This window comes from Coptis chinensis, chromosome 1 (assembly GCF_015680905.1).
Source record: "Coptis chinensis isolate HL-2020 chromosome 1, ASM1568090v1, whole genome shotgun sequence".
NCBI classification, from domain to species: Eukaryota; Viridiplantae; Streptophyta; class Magnoliopsida; order Ranunculales; family Ranunculaceae; genus Coptis; species Coptis chinensis.
Window position 1 is genome coordinate 88,603 of NC_141456.1, and position 21,804 is coordinate 110,406.

Below are 21,804 nucleotides of genomic sequence, written 5' to 3' on the forward strand. Positions count from 1 at the left end.
TAATTCACCATCTATTCTATTAGGCTTTTGAATATAATGAATGAGAAAGGTGGCTGTGGCATGCACAATGAATATGACTTTTCTTGTGTGAGCAATAACAGAAAAAGTCTAGTGTTGAAAAAAGAACAAAAAAAAAACATGTGAGCATAGAAGTAGGATGGAGGGAATCATGCCTTTGTTGAAATTCGTCCCTTCAAGCCTCTTAGAAAACAATTTCCATTTAATTTTTGTCCTCAGATTCAATCAATTAAAAAGAGTGCCGACTAGTAAAATCGGTAAAATTTTTAGGTGATGATATCAGAGGTCTGGGAATCGAACCCGCTAGCATCAAAAAGTTACTAATCTCATTTAAAACAGATTTACCAATAAAAAAAAAAAAAAAAAAGTGAACATATGCTCATTTTTAAACAGATGTATGAACTATGAAGCCCTAGTCAGCTTCCTAGTTGATAACTAATAATCCTATCCCTCAAATATCTTTTCCCTTTTCCTCAGCTGTTAGAATGAGAATAGTATGCAAGTAATGATACCCCTTCGTTTAGATCCGCAGGAATTTATCTGATAATGTTGCGTTTATTGACATCCAGTCCCTTTATCGGGCGGGCAATTCGATTTGTTTTGTGTATTTCATTCATTCCATCTCTCATTCTCATTGCCCTTACTCATTATCACTCGAGGTTTCAGTGGCCCCTATCTGCATGTATTATTTAAACACAATTGACTCTCTCATGAAACAGCAGAATCCAATGGCTCAACAGAGAGAAACATGAAGTTTCCTCCCACATAAAACAAACAATAATATTTAGTTTTCTAAGACAGCAAATAATAATACATGGATCGATCTAGTCTACTCTCATGAACGCCAGATTAGAGTCCTGGCTATTCTTCATCTTAGTCCTTCATGTGGATGAAGAATTTGGCTATTCTTCATCTTTTGTTACTCTCAGTTGAGTAACAAGCACGACCTCTTACAAAATGTCTGAAGTGATAAATTTTTTTTCTTAAGCATATGAGGGTAGGAACTGGGGGAGTCCTAGTCTGCTTTTTATTGAGATTAATCATTGAAACCTTCGGAAAAAGGCCACCATATAATATTTGTCCTCAATACACACTCAGTAGAAAGAGAGTGAATCATTATTTAAGTGTACTGTATATACCATGTTCTCATTGACTCTCTTCTTAAAACTTTATGTTATGAGAGACTTTAAACACCACTTACTAAGCGACCTTTTCTGTGGTATTCTCCATAGTCCTTACAACATGACGTGAATAAAAATAGGCTAAAGTGAAAGTGCACGTCTCAATCTATATAGGGGGAGGTGCAGCGTTGGCTTCGAATCTAATAAAGAAGCTCACGGATGATAAGCAATTTGAATGAACCTGAATCAAACATCTCAGTCGATGGGAACAGTGAGTTGCACTCATCCTCTCTTTGTAGTTAGTTATTGGCTGGAAACTCCAACCAGATATTTATGTCCATCAGAACATACAGTATATGGGTCAAGCTAATTTGTATCCATTTTCGGTCTTTTTTTGTTGTTGAAGATATAACAAATGTTCATAATAAATAAGATGCACAATTGCGCATAAATGTTTAATGGTTAGTAAAATAAAAAAGGGAAGATGGTGTTTAAGTACTTCTCAAGAGAAAACAGATGACAATTATTTCATACGTGGAAGTTGATGAGGCTACGTGGAGAAGGACATTAAGTGTGATTTTTTATTAGCTTCTTGCTGAAGTTGATTCTAATCATATGGTTAAATAAAATAGCAGATGATTTTTATTTGTTTTATATCTTTTTAGTGTAAGTGTATTTAGATCAACTCTCTAATCAGTAAAAGAAACACTGACAAGTTCGATTCCCCTCAAGGCCACGGGAGAAGCAGTACCTAGTCGAATTTCCAACCAGGGCCTGGGACACACCCGGTTAAAAAAAAAAAAAAAAGTAATCCTATTGAAAAAACGTCTAAGACTTTTAGTTATGGGCATTTAGAAGAAAATATTGAAGGACCAAATTTTGTCATCAAATTGCTTCGAATCAATTTGTTCAAGCAATACCGCACCATTTTCTTCTTACCAATAAATCTCCAATGTCAGCCAATCCTTTTAAAAGGTAGCATATGAGTGTTTAGTCCTTTGAGGGAAAAAATATTAAGCAAGAATCTCATTAAGGAGGATGAGAACTTGGACACTAAGCATTATTTGATTGATTAAGTGCTATCCATTCAAGTGCTTTGCCAGATTAAAAGTAGAGATCAATGAGAGGTCAAGCAATAATTCACTTAAAAAACGGAGTATTGTTCTGTGGCATCGACACTAAAAGGGTCCTCCATTAACATAATCAAGATTAGCATCGTGGAAGTCGTTTTTGTGTAAATTAAAGGTTGTATTAGAATTAGCGTAACAGAATCATTTCTCAACTCAAAGATTCAAATAATGCAATATCTTTAAGATCTCCGCGTACACTGGCTCAATTGCTGTAAGTTAGATCGAGGCATATAAAATGATATCCTGGAACCTCATATTGTTAATTAATGAGACAATGTGAATATGTGATTGTATTAGCTGCTTCTTAATCAAGTAAAGGTTGATAAAAAAATTCATTACATTCATGGTGCAATGAAACCTTCTTTTGATATACTGATACTGTGAGTTTGCAAGAGAGCGCGAGGTAACCTTGAAGGGTAGCACAACTGGTCCGGCCTTGGATTTGCTCCCCAATGGTCACTAGTTTGATTCCCTTCACCCAGGATTAGTCGAGCTGCGTGTAAACTAAAGAGAGATCGAATGAGCTGATCAAGACCTTATGAATTAACATTCTTGATATGTGCTGTAATTATTAAGGATAATTTATTTTACTTCTTAATCTCAAGATTCGTCATTCTGCCCTCCATGGCTGAATCAACTTGTTCCCCACCAATATGGTATAGCTCGCTAGACGCTTATCTGCATATTTGTCCGATAGCTCAAGGCAATAAGCTTGAAATGGAATCAAACAAACTGTCAAACTATGGTGACTCTGTCCATTTGCCTAGGTCATATATAGTACAATGATATCGGCACGGCAACTCTTTGTATATAACCGACCCTCGGTCATCAGCGGTAGGTGGAAGTGTGGAACGGTAAAATGCAATATTTAACTGGAAAAGTTCTTTTCTAACCCACTTTTAACGCTAATTTTATATGATTACTTACTTGTGCAGTGAGAAAAACTAACTTTCTGTTATTGGTCACTCATGGAAACTTAGTAAAGCTGATTATAATCGGCTATGTGAAAGAGATTTTTTAGCTTATTTTTAGCGTGGATGATTTCATCACCATCTCAATTATCCTGAAAGTAATCTTATAAAATTTTGACAACAACTGAAAGTACAATCTGATTTGACTGTTGATCTGAATCGTTCCAATTCATAGTACATCGGTAAGAAGAGATTTTTTTTATTTGACGTGAAGTTTAATAAGAATTAGGATTTCATCAGGATTCAGGACTGCTTTTACCAAATGAAATTAAACAGATATCTTAAAATTTATCGAGCCATTGATGATCAACAATTGTGTGGTGTCTTAATTTGCACATTGATATGTGCAAATGGGCAAATGGATATGACCTCAAAATCATTGGTCATACTTGAACTTTGTGCAGCATCAAAAATAAGTTGAGAAGAATCCAATCAATCCACATTTAAGTTCTAATGTTTGATGAGAAAGTAAGTAAGAATCAGTTCCCACCATTCTGATGTACGATGAGTAAGGTAAACCTAGGGCTGTCAATGGTTTCGATAACCCGATAACCGATCCGAACCAAATTGATAAAAAACTGGTTTAGATTTTGGTAATTTGATTTATTTTCTACCGACCTGAAATCGAACCGAACCAATAAGATATTAGTTTGGTTTTGGTTTGTCTTCCACCGAACCGATATGAACCCGAACCGATAAGATGCATTTTAGTAATATTTATGATTAATTTTGTATATGTTTATCAATTGTGTGGTTGAAATTAATTGATTTAATTTAAAATTTTATTGATTTTATAGTTTTCGGTTCGGATTCGGTTTGCAATATTTCTTATCGGTTAAGTTCGGTTTTGAGTTTCCAATATTTTTTATCGGTTCGGTTCGATTTCAAGTTCTAAAATTTCTTATCGGTTTGGGTTCGGATTTTTCAGAACCCGACCCAAATCGATCCATTGACAGCCCTAGATAAACCTAGGATCAGATTGGAAATGCTATACAGTTTACCGTTTCTGTGTTCTCTACTTCTCTCTCGACGAACCAGGGTTTTGTAGCATGACGTGAATACGCAATGATTTATAAAGCCAAGAGGAGACTGTTCTAACATTCGAGAAGTAAACAGATGTTTGCTTTGCGCCTCCACTGCGAAGCCTTGCCACACTATCAAGTATCAATCAAATTCATCATGAGCCGATAACCATTAATAGTTGTGACTTGTGATTGACAATTATATTGTGTCAACGTTCAAAAAATTTAACTTATAAGGCAATCTAGACTTACCCATAGTTTGGGATTTCAAATTTTTGGAATTCCGACAAATCCAAAAACTGAAATTCATTAAATTTCAACTCCTATTATATTTAGAATTTCAATTGATTTAAGAATAATTAATATTTCGACTCTATATTTGGAACTCCGTTTTTTTAAAAGCCTGAAATATTAGGCGAATTCTGAGGTTTTCGAATCACGAACACTGGACTTACCCAAATACTAAAATAAATAAATAAATACTAGACCTACCCACAAATAATGAAATACTTCATTTTGGTGTTATATGTCACACTTTAATAGTTACATAAACCACTATTCATAATTTATATAATCTATTGTTTCTTTTCATTTGGATTTTATTAATTCTATAATCTACTATTTTTTCTTACTAGTATATGCTAAAAAAAAAAGGACCTACTACTTACTACATAACAACCATTTAATCAAGGGTCATAAAAATTCAATGAATCGCCTTCATACATATGCTAATTTTTCTTTTCTTTTTTTTACCTTTTGTTTTAGTTCATCTTTGTAATAACTATATATCGTTGGAAAAAGGGAGGGGAAACGTAGAGAATGTCTTTCCTAAACTAGCTAAAGTAGCTATTGATTCTCCTAAGTCCTAACATTATCTAGGATGTATCAAGACACGACATAGAGACAGAGAGAATCCGGTAGGGAGCATGTAAGCCATTTGGAAAAGAGTAGAGTCTATTTGACATCTCTTGTCCACCCCAAAAAGAAAACGTCAAACTAAATTGAGATATTTTCTTCTTATATATCTAGGTGATAGACTCATCTCATATATCTCTACTGATTATACTTTATAGTTCCAGACAAACAAACGACTGTTTAGAGGTCTTGGACGATTTCGGATTTCCTATGAGAAAGACGTCATTCTTAATCCGTGGATAAGACAAAGCGAAATTTTAAAAGGTTAATGCCTGTGAAAAATGTCAAAAATTGGAAAAGAGAACAAAGTGTGAAAAATGAAAATTTTCTTTAGCAAAAATATCAAGGCCCAAATTACATCCAGATCGATGGTTTGTACCTTTGTATGTCTCTAGTCAAATACAAACCTTGTTAATCTATCCAAAAAACAGATTGCCAATATATTTGGGGTGTAGGTAAGATTTAAAACTTGAATATAAAATTGGTGAATCTATATAGTAAATAGGGTTAACTAGTATTACCCTCCACTATATGAGCCAATTAGACAAATGTACTTTCTCTGCTGGCAAGTCTAAGGTCAGGACTTTAAAGTTTAAACCCCTGCTGTTAACATCGCCCTATTACCCCATAGGACATAATGGTCCAGTGCGTGGTACCCATTTGGTGTAATCACTAATCAGCATTAAGCAACCACCGGAGATTTTAACTTGCAAGAAATATTTCGGGTCAAAATCACTTTCTAGGACAGTCATTTTTTGAAATTATGTGAAAATAACTCATAAAGACAAATATTCTATATTTAAATAAATATTGAAATAAATATTTTCCAATTTTGCATTTTCTATCATTTTAGTATGAACAATGATTGTTTATAGCCAAATAGATTAACATATCTCATACAATATGTTGAGGTATGCATAATGATTGTTCATAGCCCAAATAGATAAACATACCTCATACATTATGTTGAGGTATGAATAATCACTAGGTATGAGTTCGTTCTCCAAATAGGTATGAACAATGATTGTTCATATTTCAATAGGTGTTCTCATTGCTCATACATTATGTTGATGTATGAACAATAGTTATTCGGAGCTCGTGTTGAGATATGAACAGTGGGTGATCATACCCAAATAGATATGAACAATAATTGTTCACTTTAATATGTATTTTTACTGATTATACATTATGTTGAAGTATGAACAATGATTGTTCGTGTCTTCATACCTCAAATAGATATGAACAAATACTTTAATAGGTGTTCTCATTAATCGTACAATATATTGAGATATGAACTGTGATTGTTCATAATACATATGCCGCGTCGTTTTGGTTGGACTGAGCTATTTTTTTATTTTATTTCCGGTCATGAGTAAACTTGACTTTTTACCACCTGGACTGTTTTTTTATTTTGCATAAGGGGTATTCTTGCCCAAAAATCTACCCGGTCTTTTTGTGAGTGATTATAAAAAAACGTGGTTTTGAGAGTGATTTTTTCATCTCTTTTGTCTTTTGAGAGTTACTCTCTGTTTTAACTTAAGAGTTGAGAACTCTTGAGAGCCCCATCAGCCATTGGTATTTCAAAGTTCCAAACAATTGAGTTGCATGTTGGGTAAAACCGTAAAAACAAATAAGATATATTTTTAACAACAATTTTTTTTGCTAAGTGAGCTATTTTTAACAGCAAAAACAAACATAAAACACTGATAAATGCAACAGAACAAACCACTACCAATCAGTGCTCACGATACCAAACGGAAGGTTGGAATTCCATAGGATATTTTGATTTAAAAAAAAATATATAAAGTCAAAATATTAATAATTTTAAAATTAGTCGAAATCAAAATATGACATGAGTCGAAATATTGTCAATTTTGGTTTTCTAAATTTTTGAAATTCCAAAGGCTACCGATACAGGACTACAGTATGAGTCTATGACTGAAGCAACAAGCAAGTAACAGATCTCATAAAAAAAATAAAAAAATACAGTATCGGATTTCTTAAACAACTGGAACAAATAAGCGTGGACCGTGGGTAACAGTAGTTATATAAAAAGTGCATTTAGTAATTTATGAACTAAAGTATTCCCTTACCCAATACGGGTCCCGTACTCTCTGTATATGCTCACTCTCGATCAGATTATAGATGAACACCACATGCATGCATGACCTCATGTTTTTAATCTTTAACAATTGAATTCATTTACGTTGGAGTTTGTTCATTATTGAGTTGTTGTATTAACTTACTCTCAGACTACTACTTATTAGCTGTGAATGTGACGGGGAGTCATTGACTTTCTCTTTTTCTCCTTCCAGTCATATAAATATACCCCTTGAAACCTTCAAAAACCTCTATCTCCTTCACTTCTTGCAATCTCTGTGTCTCACTCTCCTGTTCTTGCATTCTAGCCATTTCAACATCAATAATCCCAATCCGACATTTCGGTTTCCCATCAAGCTCAACTTGACATTTCGGTTACTTCATGTCAAAAGCTGGTATTTCTCTCTAAGTTTTGATTTATTTTGATTTTTTGAAGCTGGATTACTTAGTTCCCATTATTCCTTAATACCACCTTTATAAAAAACTTTGCAAGCATGTAATTAGCTCCTTTTCTACATTTTACCAGTTTAATTTTCAAAAAAAAAAAAAAAAATCATTTTTATCTAGATACTGATGATTATATAGTGGAAATTCTCTTTGGTTTGAAGTAAACTGGCTTGGCTAGTTTCTCTTATTCCTTGAAAACACATTTATAAAAGCCTTCCCAATATGTAAATCAGTCTATCTTTCTTTAATTTAGTTCTTTAAACCAGGGGAAAAAAAAAAAAAAAAAAAAAAAAAAAAAAAAAAAAAAAAAAAGAAAAAGAAATAGAAAAGGTGTATCGGAATTGGAATGGCGGAAACGGAAAATGGGACACCAAATGTGTCAGCACCAGCGACACCTGGAACACCAGGTGGACCATTGTTTTCATCGCATCGAGTTGACTCACTATCTTATGATAGAAAATCAATGCCAAGGTGCAAGTGTTTGCCTATAACTGCATGGGCTCCGGATCATGGCTGCATCATTGCTGACTTCCCCAGTGCATCTGATGTCTCTCTTACTAGGAAGGTACCATTTTTCAGCTTTTGTACTCTCTTTAAACACTTGTTAATAATTTAAAAACGTACCTCTCAAGTCCCAAGTCTCAACTTTCAAGCACGTCGCATATTCTGAAATTATCGAAATCTCAAAAACCAGATACCATTTTCTGATACGTTTCGATTAAAGTTTCGGAAATACGTAAGAAATTGATGTGTGCGCTCTAAAGTTTAATTCACTGAGATTAAAATAAAATGAGTTACAAATTTTTGCATTAGTCTGTATCTATGATAATATTATACTTTAAGATAAACATATATTAAAAAGGGATGGTTATATGAACTCCACTTTCTTTATAGTGACTCCAAAGTTACTCCACTCATAATAGTTGTTTTACCATATGAATTGATAGCTAATTTTTTGTAGATATATACATCACATGATGGGGAACACCCCCACACAAAAACAGTTTAATTGAATGCGTTTAGAATTGTCAAAAGTTGTACCAAAATTAAAAGAATATGGAGCTGTTGAATATTTTTATGAAGATGATCTTTATTGTATGGAGACCATCTCCACAAAAAATTAGCTTCTAATTCATTGTATTTAGTAGTGGAGTTTTTTTAGAATCATTTTAAATGGAATTCATATAATCATTTCCATTGAAAGGATACCTTCCCTTAAAATATATTTCAGAGCATTGCATTAGGACTTTTTTTTCCCAATGTACGTAATCAGTTATCACTCTCACTCTCACCTTGTTATTTTGTTTTCATTGTTACTGCACGGTGAATCTTCTTATTATATGCTATTTGGCTACACCGTCCACTATAAACTTTAAAGTGTTTATCTTATTCAAACAAAGCGTACAATTTGTTTGAATTTTCACTTTTAATCTTGAGAAAATTATAGTATAGTTGATTTCATAGAAAGAGCCCGGAGTATATCGACGTCTGATATAATTCAACATCAGGTGTGAACATGTTGCTAAGCCAAAAGTTGAATTTCGCAACATGTAGTAAAATTAAAGGATTTCGTTGAATCCCTCTCATATAATATTCATAGATGCCGTTACATGAATATATTATATTATAATCTAAGAGAATTGTTGGTGCTAAAGGTACAAAATTACATTTGTGTACTATTATAAGTACTACTGGCCACAATATCAATTTGTAACGACTGTTTTTTGTTTAATCAATTTCCCTTGTAAACGCTAGAAGTTTAGAATGATTACTCCATGTTTTATAGGTTGGTCTAGGGTTCAAATGTTTGCACAATAAAAAGAAATAGATCTTAATCTTGAATGGGGCCTGAACGTGCTATCAAAGCCTCAAAGGATGGTTTAGAATGTGTTCAACTTTTCAATTATTTAACTTTGCTTTTCACAAAAGCAAAAAGTGAATATGTCAGCCACCTGATTGCTGGGATTTTGGATCTGTTCTTTAGTCGAGAAATGATTTCGTTAGAGCTTTTGGAAATGATCGGCAAAGTAATGTTTTCCTTGTAAACTCATAAAAAGCAAAAGTACCTAAGACCATTTGTTTATTGAAAAAATATTCTGTAAAGCTAATGTGGAACAGATAGTTCACAGTACTGAAAGGAAACTGATATTTGGAATTTGATTTTATGTCGATCATATTGGCGTTTTACATTTTGATTTAGTATCTTTTCCTTTTTAATGGAGGGGTTCAAGCCTTCGAGATTGATTATCTGCGCTTCACCAAAAAAAACACAGATTGATTATCTGCGAAGTCATTAGACTCCGGTATTTCTCTGACGTTCTAATTTTCTATGATCATTTATAGTTGGGGGCAGAATTTGTGGGCACATTCATCCTAATATTCGTAGCAACAGCAGCACCCATAGTGAACCAAAAATACAATGGGGCAGAAACACTAATTGGGAATGCAGCATGTGCAGGACTAGCAGTGATGACTATAATACTTTCAACTGGCCACATTTCGGGTGCACATCTCAATCCATCACTTACAATAGCCTTTGCTGCACTGCGTCATTTTCCTTGGGTTCAAGTACCAGCATATATAGTGGCTCAAGTTTTAGGCTCAATATGTGCTTCTTTTGCTCTGAAGGGTATATACCATCCTTTTATGTCTGGTGGGGTAACTGTTCCTTCTGTCAGCAATAGCCAAGCTTTTGGTCTTGAGTTCGTTATCACCTTCAATCTATTGTTTGTGGTCACTGCTGTTGCTACCGACACACGCGCCGTAAGTTATATGAACTACCAAATAGTTTTTTTTAATTTTTATTTTTTATATCGTTCTTATTCCAAGTTTCCAACTTTTCAATATGACACGATAACTGTGTATATAATATATTTAATTATATATTTCTGGCATTAGGTGGGAGAATTGGCAGGAATAGCAGTTGGTGCTACTGTTATGATGAACATTCTTATAGCCGGGTTAGTAATTTCTACCCAGTGGATTTTTCTTTAAGTGAAAATGTCAAAGATTTTTTCATTTTTCTTTTCTTATTTCAGATAAGTAATGAAAATGCAAAGACATAGTTAGGGATATATATATACATTTAAGTATGCGATTGTAATCATCCAAAACGAAAATCTGCAAACTTTTTTAAAAATTAAATAGTAAATCACAGAAAAAACATAAAAGAAAATCAGCCCCAGTTTTTATTGATCCCTTGAGTCATTTTTCAACACATCAGATAAAATTCTTGAAAGATGCCTTGGTCAATTATATCAGCAACTATATCATCACAACGGAGACATAATTATCAATCACCTTAGCTTCGTGTTTGTTTTTTTCGAAGACTATGACCTTAGGTTTGTTTGAATCCAACACATACCGACATATTAGTTTTACCTACATATTAGTTTTTTTCGGAGAGGCTATTTACATGCTTTAATAAAATGTTTGCAGGTTTTATCAAAAAAAAAAAAATGTTTTACACTATAATGCTCAGTCACTTTGAGGGATTTTGTGTTCCATAAGTTATTTTCAGTCACTAAATGTATGTGACATTGGTATTTCTCCAGTTTCATGGCAACAGCAATTGAAATTTCAAGAATCAGTTTTATTCCATTCTGATTTTTTTTTTTTTGATGATGTGGCAGACCCTTAAGTGGTGGTTCAATGAATCCCGTACGAACTTTAGGCCCAGCAGTAGCAGCAAATAATTACCGTGGAATATGGATTTACCTGGTGGCCCCCACACTTGGTGCCCTTACAGGTGCAGGAGTCTACACCGCCGTAAAGCTCCGGAATGAAGAATCGGACCCCCCTCGTCCGGTTCGAAGCTTCCGTCGCTAGCCCAAAAGCCACCGTCAGTGATGTTTATATGGGCCCCCACCTACTTCTTGATGGGCCTAAAATATCGTAGTGATATGACTTCTGAGTGTGAGAACACCACCTAAAGTCCACTCCTCTACAGTTATATATATATAAAATAAAAAGAGGTACAATAATGTGTGTTTGGTATGTAATATGTGTCTGTCATTACATTTCACATATCCATTGAATGGAATATTTGGATGGATGACTTAATGTGAAGATATGGTTTGTTGTAATGTGCTTAACTAAGCATTGACTTGGTTAGTTGTGTTCCTGTGTGAGTTTTGAAGTAAATAAAGTTGAGAGATAGTGTCTGTATTAGGCGTGTGTGTATGGTTATTCGATTATCCGAAATTAATCTGTAACAGCAATCGTTTTATAACAGTTGTGGGTCCTAAAATGTTAGACCTATTAAAAATAGGTCTTTAAAAACCGAACCGATAAATAACTAAATAGTAAAAAACCTGTGGGTATTCGAATCGAAAACAAAATTAATTATTATGATTTTAATATATAAAATTTAGTATTATATTGCACTAAAAAAATGCAAACCTAAACATTATAATATATATATATATTTTTTTAGGTATAAAAGTCTACTAAATATATTGGGGTAGCATAATAGTACGTGTGAATGTATGTTATTAAATACATGCTTTGTAACATTACATTATATTGAACATGTGTATTAAAAATATTCTTAATAATATCAACGACTACACACACATATACATGATAATATTTATATAAGTGCACGCATTTATTAATATATTACACGTGTATATAAGTATATATATAATAATGAATGCGTGCAATGATAACAATTATTGTAGTACATAGACTTATTCTACATGTTAAAATTTAGCGTGTGATATATATTTATATAGAACGTAAGTATATACGTATTGTATAATATATTCATGTTCGATTTGAAATACAAATTAATACACGGGTACGTACAATTTATGAGATATATTTAAAGTTTTTCGAAAATTTTCAAAATTATTGAATTTAGAACAATTACATACAAGTGTTATTGTTGCACTCAAAACCAACTTTTATATCAGTTACGCAATTTTAGTAATAATAATATATAACCCGAGAAGGAACCAAAACCAAAACCCAAATCGGAACCGAACCGAACCGACTTAATTAATGAGTATGGTTATGGGCTTTCTAAATATAAGGAAAATAAAATGAAATAACCGAACCTGAAATCGGTAAGAACTGAACCAGAACCGAACCATGAATGCCTTAGTTTGTAAGTTATTCGTAATTTTATTTTTTATTGCCAAACCTGTTTTAAACGACATCAGTAACTCTTTGATGCTGGCGGGGTTCGAGCCCCAAATCTCTGGTATCATCACCTAAAGATTTTACCGATTTTGATATATATTCCACATTTACATTATGTCCAGTGGATGAATCAAATGTCATCCACTATATTGGCATATAATGGCATCATGTCTAAAGAATAAATTGTTATATTGAGGCCACAATTTATATTGGTGAAACTAAGCCTATAAATTTTGGGAAGGAGGCCTAAATTTTGTTAGATTATTAGTTTTAGAAATTTCTTTTTGGTTTTTATGATATAAAGCGAAATTAAGGCCTATTTTTAAGGTGAACTTTGGGGATTTTCCAACAAACCATGCAACTTATTGATAATGGCAGCGATCTCAATTCGTTTGGGGGTCAAACATTAACATATATGTGGAATTATGGATTGTCTTAAGTTTAAAATACTTTTATATAATTTTAGAATATAATATTATATCAAATTATCAATCTCCATTTTTTTTCCTCATAGTAACAGAACAAATAATACTCATAGAATTATATATATTATAGATTCATCAAGTCTATAGATTTATAGTTTTTACATTTTACTAGTATAGAAAAATAATGAAGACTTAAAACAATAAAGTAAAAAATAAAATATATATACAAATTTGGTGATGAGCACCAATTGGTTTTGAATTTCATGCTCCAAAGTTTAAGATGGTATCAGTCATGCAATTGTATTTGGCATATAGGCACGTATATAGTCGATGTCACTTTTTTTTTTTTTTTTTGCTAAAGAGTAATTTTGATCATAACTGGAAAAATGTACAGAGAGAGATGCAGAAGGAAAATAAAAAAAGGGAAGAGTTACAGTTTGTATTTTAGGTCCTTGGAAAGGAGCTACTACACTTAAGCTATTAAACTTGCTTGTAGTAGGTTGCCGTTGCGTCTTTTGTTCGCGTCAGGAAGAGTGGTTTGCCATGCCACCAAGCTTTAGTCCCTGTTGCCATCATGCATTTTTGTCGAGCACTTGTCTCCGCTGAGAAATTAATCTCCTTCCAAGTATGAGTGATGTTCAACCATTCCACTTTACTCTTTGCTTTGTGCCATGCACTTTTGATTCTCTAGTGGATTTCATCCAATTGAAAAACATTAACTGCTACTTTTGATTGGGATTCAATCCATATATTCCTCCATTCCTCCATCCCATACTGGTGGCTTGTGTAACTCCCTCAAGAATAGCTTAGCAGTTAGCATTATGGGTTATATTGACACCCATTCCTCCAGCCCCAACACCATGAACCCTCCCAGTATGATTTCTGTAGACAAATCCCCATCCTGTGATGCCAGGACTACCTCTTGTGCTTCCAGCTGCACTAACCTTTAACACTCCAATGGGTGGTAGAAGCCAATAACACTTTAGAGTCAAAGGAATAGATGGGTGCTGACTTTGAATTAGGTTCTTCTTTTTCTTGATATTTTCTTGCAAAATTGATAAATCTTCGAACTGCTTGACAAACATATGGGAAGTTAGGTTTCTCCTCTTCATAAATCATTTTGTTCCTATTTCTCCAGATAACCACTAGATATGAGATAGCAGTTGCTCCCCAAAGAACCTGATCAGTCCCCAAATGTGTATTTTATTATCTTTACAATACTTCAATTATTCTCTTTTTATGCTTAATATATATGAACAGACAACTTATAGTTGTTGCTACATTTTGCAGGATACAAGCCATTTAGGACGTATATTCCTTAAACGTGCATTTTAGCGCAAAAATGATTGCTATTGATGCTGCTTGGGAAGATTCTAGTTCAGGAGCAAAAGTGCCGAAAAGTCAAAGTCAACTCTCAAGGACTCAGGACTAAAAGTTAAAGACTCAAGGACTCAAAGCTAAAAGCTATGGACTTAAGGACTTAAAGCCAAAATAAAAATTTAATTGTATGGGCTTAAGTCAAAAGCCCACAAAGCTTAAATGTTGTTTCTAGATGAAAGGGCAAATATGTAATTGGTGTTCTATATAAACCAAAGTTGTAGAGAAAGAACATTACCCTAGAGCTAATCTTGATCATTAGGAATAGATAATATGTTTTAAATTAATAGTATAATTTGTTATTTACTTGTTTTCCATTTTTATGCTCTTCAAGCTTTAGTGATTAAATCAAGTTCTTATTATCTTTAATACTAGTTTTCAATCTTCTCTTTAATACAAGCTAAGTTTTCATTATTTCTATAATCTTTGATGCTACAAAGACTAGTCATACTCATTTGACAAATTCAAATGAATATAACATTGTGAGCAAGATATCCATCAAACCCAATTTCATTCCATGTTTTGATATGATTCAACAACGAGTTAAAAGCAAATTTTAAATCCATCTACCAATCAACCAAGAGTTTCACATTAAGAAATAATTTCAATACCCATTAGAAAATAGGAGAGAAGAGTTAGAAGTTTAATTTTTACACCATCAAATCCATTCCTCCTTATCATAGATTCAAGATGAAGATGAACAACACAACCCAACACCCACCACTTTACACCTCTTCAAATGGCGCCGCCGTCATGGATCCAAATGGAAAGAGGAAGATGGAAAAAAAATTCACTCATTGAACTCTTATTCTCAATATTTTTTTTAAAAAATTTTCCCTTTATTTCGTTACTGATGTTTCTTTTTCGCCTGTTTCCAGTACACTTCTGAGCAAACGGAGCCTAAGAATAGTACGAGACGAATCACTAGAAATTGTTGGAGAAAAATGAGCGCAAACGGAGCAAAAGAACCCGCGCCGCGCCTGTCACCCACGCACGACACGCGCCCGCACATCGTTCACTTGTGCCCGCATGTGACACACATCTGCGTCTCGTTCACCCACGCTGCGCCTTGATTTTTTCAGACGAAGATTCTGTTGGCTCAAAATCTTTGTGTGTAAGTCTCCTGTAATTCCCTCTAGTCTTTTTAATTCAACTGTTAGTAGATAAAAAATAGATATATTTGCAAAGTTTTGAGTTTGCAAAACCAAAAATTCAATTAAAAAAGAAATTTAAAAATTAAAAAAATGTTTATTAATTAAAATGAATTAGTAACCCATCAGTAAAATTAAACATTAAAATTAGTTTAGTAGCATGTTTAGGTTTTATTTTCTATTAATTGTTGTTTATGCATGATTAGATTAAGATAATATCATATAGTTAAGTCAAAATACAAAAAATTTAATTAGAATAAATACAAAATAGTTTAAGTTTGGAAATTTAGTCTTTTGGTTTAAGTTTACTTACAAAGAGTTGGGGATTCAACCAACTTGGACCGGTTGGATGTCTGAGGTGAGTAGTGTAACATCACGCTCGTGCATCATGACCCATGTCTATGCACAAACCAAATCCTCAAATTGGCGAACTCGCCAAGCATATATAGTATTTCAACTTTTCACTGAGAGAAGAACCTCTTAACTTCACTATTCACTTGAGCAATATTGAACTCTTAGAAATCTTAAAAAAAAAAAAAAAAGGAAAAAGGAAATATATTGATAAAAAAAAAAATGGTACCATGTTATGTGAAGATTGAAGGGTGCTACAAAGAAACGAATTAATCCAGCAAGTCACCGCCAGCTAGTGAAGAGAGTTTGGAAGAGAGTTTTGGTTTTTGTCCTCACTTTTCAAGTTTAGTTCATGTCTTTCCTGACTTTCCTCATGTTTTCTCGTAATTAGTAATTAGCCATAGTGTTTTAGTAATTAGCCATAGTGTTTTAGGAAACATAGACCAAAAGCAAGCCTATTAAGGGAGGGAACCTTCATTCTACTTGTGTTGCTTAATTACCGGTGTTCACTGTATTAGCATAACTTCTATGACGAAGCGAAGAGCTTAATTAAATCAATCATATATTGTAGTGACTCGTGAGAAAGGGGAAGAACTTGTAACAAATGGTCTTACGTAGTGCCGAATAAATCTTGTGTTCCAAGGCTTGACATTTTGCATCTACCATTAAGCTGCAATAGCAAAAACATGTCTTTGTTGTTGAATAAAGAAAGGGATCACCATAATTAAATAAAACTCACCCAACATCTTTCGATTTTCTGATTTGGAACAACTGATTCTTTGTTAGGCCTGAGTTCAGTTTTAAAGAAGAAAACTGAGTCGTGTTGCCTCCTTAACGTGGTTATACTGTTTATTGTACTAAAACATGAAGAATAAGGACTAACATTTTCTCACTTTACCCCTTGAAGCCTTCACGCTAGGAGTGATAATTTGGCCCTCAGGCCCTCAACCCGGCCCTAAAAATGTGCATCAAAACCCTCAAAAGTTGGCCCTCATAGATTTGAGGGGCGGGCTGGCCCGGCCCTCATGCTTGTTAGGAGCGGGCTAGGGTCTAGGTTATGGAGCATGGGCCCGGCTTGTTTTGGCCCTACCAAGCCCTCACTTGGCCCTCACTATTTTTTTTTCGATAAGATATATTTTATTTTTTTACATTATATATGTACGGTACCACAATTATCTCTATTTGAACTAAATATTTTCACTACAAATGATGTTTAATAATGGTAGTTTACCACATATCATATGGGGTATTTTGTAATTTGAGTAAAAGAGGTCAAATGTAAAAAGAAAAGTGAACTATGATTATTTTGTGTAAACCCAAAATAGGGGTGATAATTTATGTATTATACTATATATTTATGTATTATACTATATATTTGTGTAAACCCTAAAAGAAAACCACATTTTATTGTTATTTTATATTATATTTATGTATTATACTATAATTATCTAAATTGTATAAAAAAATCATTAAATTAGTTTTCAATAGGAGATAAATTATAACATAATATAACATATGCGCTTTTGTAATTGATTTAATGATTTAATAAAAGCAAATCTAATCTAACAACATAATTAAGTATAAAAAATATAGATGTTTTAAGAATATCATCTCTTCCACCATTTCTATCTATTTTTTTTTTCTAAAGACATAAGAATTAGTTTTGTATACTTATATACATATCATTAAGTCAATTACAAAAAAAAAAAAAAAAAAAAAAAAAAAAAACAAACACACAAAAAAATAGTAAACTAGTGAAGTATAATTAGACCGGAACCAACCCGGCCCTCATTTGGCCCTAAAAATGAGGGTCGAGGGGCGGGTTAAGGACTTGAGTTTTCATGCTTGACCCTACTCGACCCGGCCCTCAACATCAAATAGGGGCGGGCTGACCCAGCCCTCAATCATGAGGGCTTTTATGGTTTGAGGGGCGGACTAGCCCGGCCCGGCCCTTTTATCACCCCTACTTCACGCACAGTGGTAATGGAAGTAAGAGAAGCTAATCAGCTGACCTTTCTTGACCATGTAAGTGTACACCCATTGTTCATAACAGCATCAAGCTCCATGTAGCTTTACATTAATCTTCATAGTTCGTCGTCGCACATAATCCTACAATCAAAGATCCAAGAGAATAGCTTGCCTTCAATTGCCATAAAATACCATGCCAAACTTTCCTATACCAGACAGTGACCAAAAACGAAAATCATACTTCAGCAATAATGACAAAACTTGCTTAAGCTAAAGCCAATACCTAAAACTTAGAAGTTATCCATCATCACAAAGGGTACCATCACTAAGGACAATATAATACTGGATTACAGGCCCCTTTGCATGGTCTTAAAAAGCAAGTAAAAGCATAGCGAGCAAAAACATCATAGTACAACCACCAAATCATAACTCACATCTTAAAGGAACTTTAACAAAAATATATAGTCACCATCAATGTTAATGCCAAAGACCCATTAACTTAAATATGCTGCAAGCCATACCAGACACCATCAAATTAAACTAATACCTAGATGATAGTGCCGAAGACTCATCAGATGAATTTATAAGAAAATGACGTGTTTCCAATAGTCGTAAAGCATTAAAAATTTACTGATTACTTACCATTGAATCCCAAATGCAAAATATATAGATGGATCCATTGAAGATAGAAAATGAGTACAGAATAGCATGTAAGGCTGGCTTAGGGGCTGAAAGACCCAATATCAGAACAAACCTTAATCCCACAAAATCTTATGTTGATTTCCTAACGCAAAATAGAGATATACCCGAACATGAAAAAGGCAGGAGCACAGGAGAGAGACGTGTGTTTTCTTGTCTTTATTTATTCAATATGAAGAAACAAATCTTCACTTTTCAGCGAAGATGAAAAAAAAAACGTAAGAAATTGGTGCCACCAGCCTGAGTTGCTTGCTTTCCCTTAACTTGTCCACACTTCCATTTCCGACACAAAGACATAAGAACAACTATTAAGTAGATTAATCAATCTTCTTGATCGATAAATAATCATGCTACAAAAAATAAAAGAGACATGAATAACCAAAATGTTGTCCTAATATATAATAATAATCACCACATTTAGAGTGCAATTACATCAAATAGTAGACTTATCCTACTACATCTAAATGCACTCACAAAAAGGATAGATTATAATGTAGTTAAATTGACATAACCTGAAGAACATATGTTCTAGTACTATTATTAAGTCTATCTAATTTGAAATATTGAAGTGTCATCACAATTTATTCCTTCTCTTCCCGGTAAACAGTGATTACCACTCCTCACTCAAGCAGTGAAGTAGCCGAACCGCTATAACCATATATCACTGCTGCTGCTGGAACTGGTTGCTTCGGTCCAGATCATGATTCTGAGAGTAGTGATCGAGAGTCTAATTCTGACATGAGCGTGACCTAGACCTTCGTGATCCATATATATATATATATACGCCATAAGCAAAGCAAGCAGTAGACCTAGCAGCAAATCCTGTGTTAGATCAATACCTTGCAATTGATCCATACGCTCCTTATTCGTGTCTAAAACGTGAGAACTTTTTGCCTCATTGGTGATTTTTATTTTAAACCTACATGAATAACTTGTGTAAAGCTAGTCTAAAGTAGATTCAGGATCAGGGCGGTGGCCGGGTGGGGTAGGAAGGTAGATGATAATAAAAAATTATTTATCCTATTCTGCTATACTTCGTTTCTACGGGCCTAATTTTTCCAGTTTATATCACTAGCCATAGGTATGAGCAATTTTTTCAAAAATGCAAAGTTGACCATGTGCTATGAAATAATTGATTAAAGAAGAATGAAGTAAGAGAAAAAGTGGTTCGGTTAGGGTTTAAGGAATATTCTTACTCAGGATGAACTAGCTTTTCTTCTAGCACAATTAATTGTGACCATGAGCAAGAGATGTGGTATGCCATATGCAGCATATGTATCTTGCACAACGTAATCTGCAACGGATTTATACAATCCCCTCCTGTCATTAACGCCAAAACCTCAAACCATAATATATTATGCAAGCACTTATTTAAGGTTTTAACACAACACTTCAATATTCAAAGCACTTCAAAATAAAAATAAAGAAAAAAAAATTATACTAAATCACAAAAGTATCACTAAAGAAGGATATACCCATATATACTCTATAGAGACATAGTGTATTCACATGTTTCCTACAATGTGATCACTTAAGCAAAAAAAGTGTCCCTACATCCAAAAAGTTACAAATACTATTAATCTCCACTTCGAGATTTATTCATTACTCTTGTAAATCCACAGAAGTAAGAGTAATGATTGGATTACAAAAATAAAGCTTACCAATTTGGAGACGTTTAATTTACAAATCATGGCCAAAATCATAAGCCTTGGCTTTAGTGAATGGTGATGAGTCATTCAACAGTAATAAAGGATTTTTTTCCAAGTAAAAATTATGAATCGCAATAGTATTAAAACAAACAACCACAGAAACGTAAAGGTCTACCCATTCCATCACATAAGTTGAACTTACATAATATGTGTTTCTTATTGCCATTGGCTAATGGTGCTTTCTGCCTTCTCAATTGATGTTCTTCTCAGTTCTCCATGACGCTTCCTGGTCCAAAATTTGAACTTGATATTTTTTATCTAAGCAATTTGCACCCAACACCTTTGAAGTCATCAACTAAATTCATTGTAACATCTTGCTGGGTGATTATCCATTAGGCATCAGGGTACCTGATTATTCAAAGCAACATAATAGGTTGAACACCTTTGTACATGGCCAAAAAAATAACTCATGTAAATGTTTATATTTACATGGATTAAGTCCCATAAGTGGTTCTACTTACACAGATATTCAAAGCATATATAACTTTTCTAAAAATAATCTCAATAAGAACTTAGAGACAAATTAAACTTCAAATATTGAAAATTATCATCTGGGGAACATCATTCAGTCTATTGACTTAGTTCCAAGTGCATTTTATAATAAGCAGAGAGACATGTTTGGTTATAACTCACGTTTGCTAAAGATCTTGATGTAGTGTCAAATCTAGCTAAACTTCTTCGGATACTTGTAGAGTAAGTTAGGATAGCCTATTTTATGCAAAAGTTCCGGTCGACATATTGTTACCAAAGAAAACCTATGTCTAGTTAAAATGTGTTACAATTCCTACTTCAAGTCATGTATATAGTGAAGTTTATTACCTGGGAACCTTATATTCAGGGTAAAGTTCTGCGAGTTTAGCTGCAAAGTCACTCCAGTGGTTTATGACTTCGACACACAGGTGCCTTCCTGACGCCGATAAATTTTCATATAGCAGAATTTGAGCAAGGGGCCATATCTTTGACATGAACAACAGGTCCCATGTAAAAATGCCCATACTCTTCGATGGAACTTGTACCAGAAAGTAGTGATAAAAAACTAAACAATAATACCAGATACGATAGGCGACATTAATTCAAATAACTTGCAATTGGTTTCTCTTATCGGTCTGGCCATTGCAATCACATGTAATAGATTAGAAGTTAAAACTACAATACGATACCTTCAAGAAGGAGAAGTAGCATTATCATGTTGGCATTAAGGAGTGGAGGAATAATAGGTCCCAATACAAAGCCGGGATGGATGACTTCCACATCC

At 33.7% G+C, this 21,804-nt stretch overlaps 1 protein-coding gene and 1 long non-coding RNA gene across 2 annotated transcripts; both read left to right on the plus strand.

The window, feature by feature from the left end:
* The first annotated feature begins 7,393 nt into the window (after positions 1-7,393).
* On the plus strand, positions 7,394-11,894 carry NIP5;1 (NOD26-like intrinsic protein 5;1). Its single transcript, XM_086604089.1, has 4 exons — positions 7,394-8,289; positions 10,068-10,487; positions 10,623-10,684; positions 11,357-11,894. Exons 1-4 carry the CDS (start codon positions 8,071-8,073, stop codon positions 11,550-11,552), a joined length of 897 nt encoding a protein of 298 aa, XP_086460215.1. The 5' UTR covers positions 7,394-8,070; the 3' UTR covers positions 11,553-11,894.
* Positions 11,895-13,237: 1,343 nt separating this feature from the next.
* On the plus strand, positions 13,238-15,086 carry LOC147521010 (uncharacterized). Its single transcript, XR_015220923.1, has 2 exons — positions 13,238-14,490; positions 14,585-15,086. It is a non-coding gene; the product is annotated as an uncharacterized LOC147521010 (long non-coding RNA).
* The last annotated feature ends 6,718 nt before the right edge of the window (positions 15,087-21,804 follow it).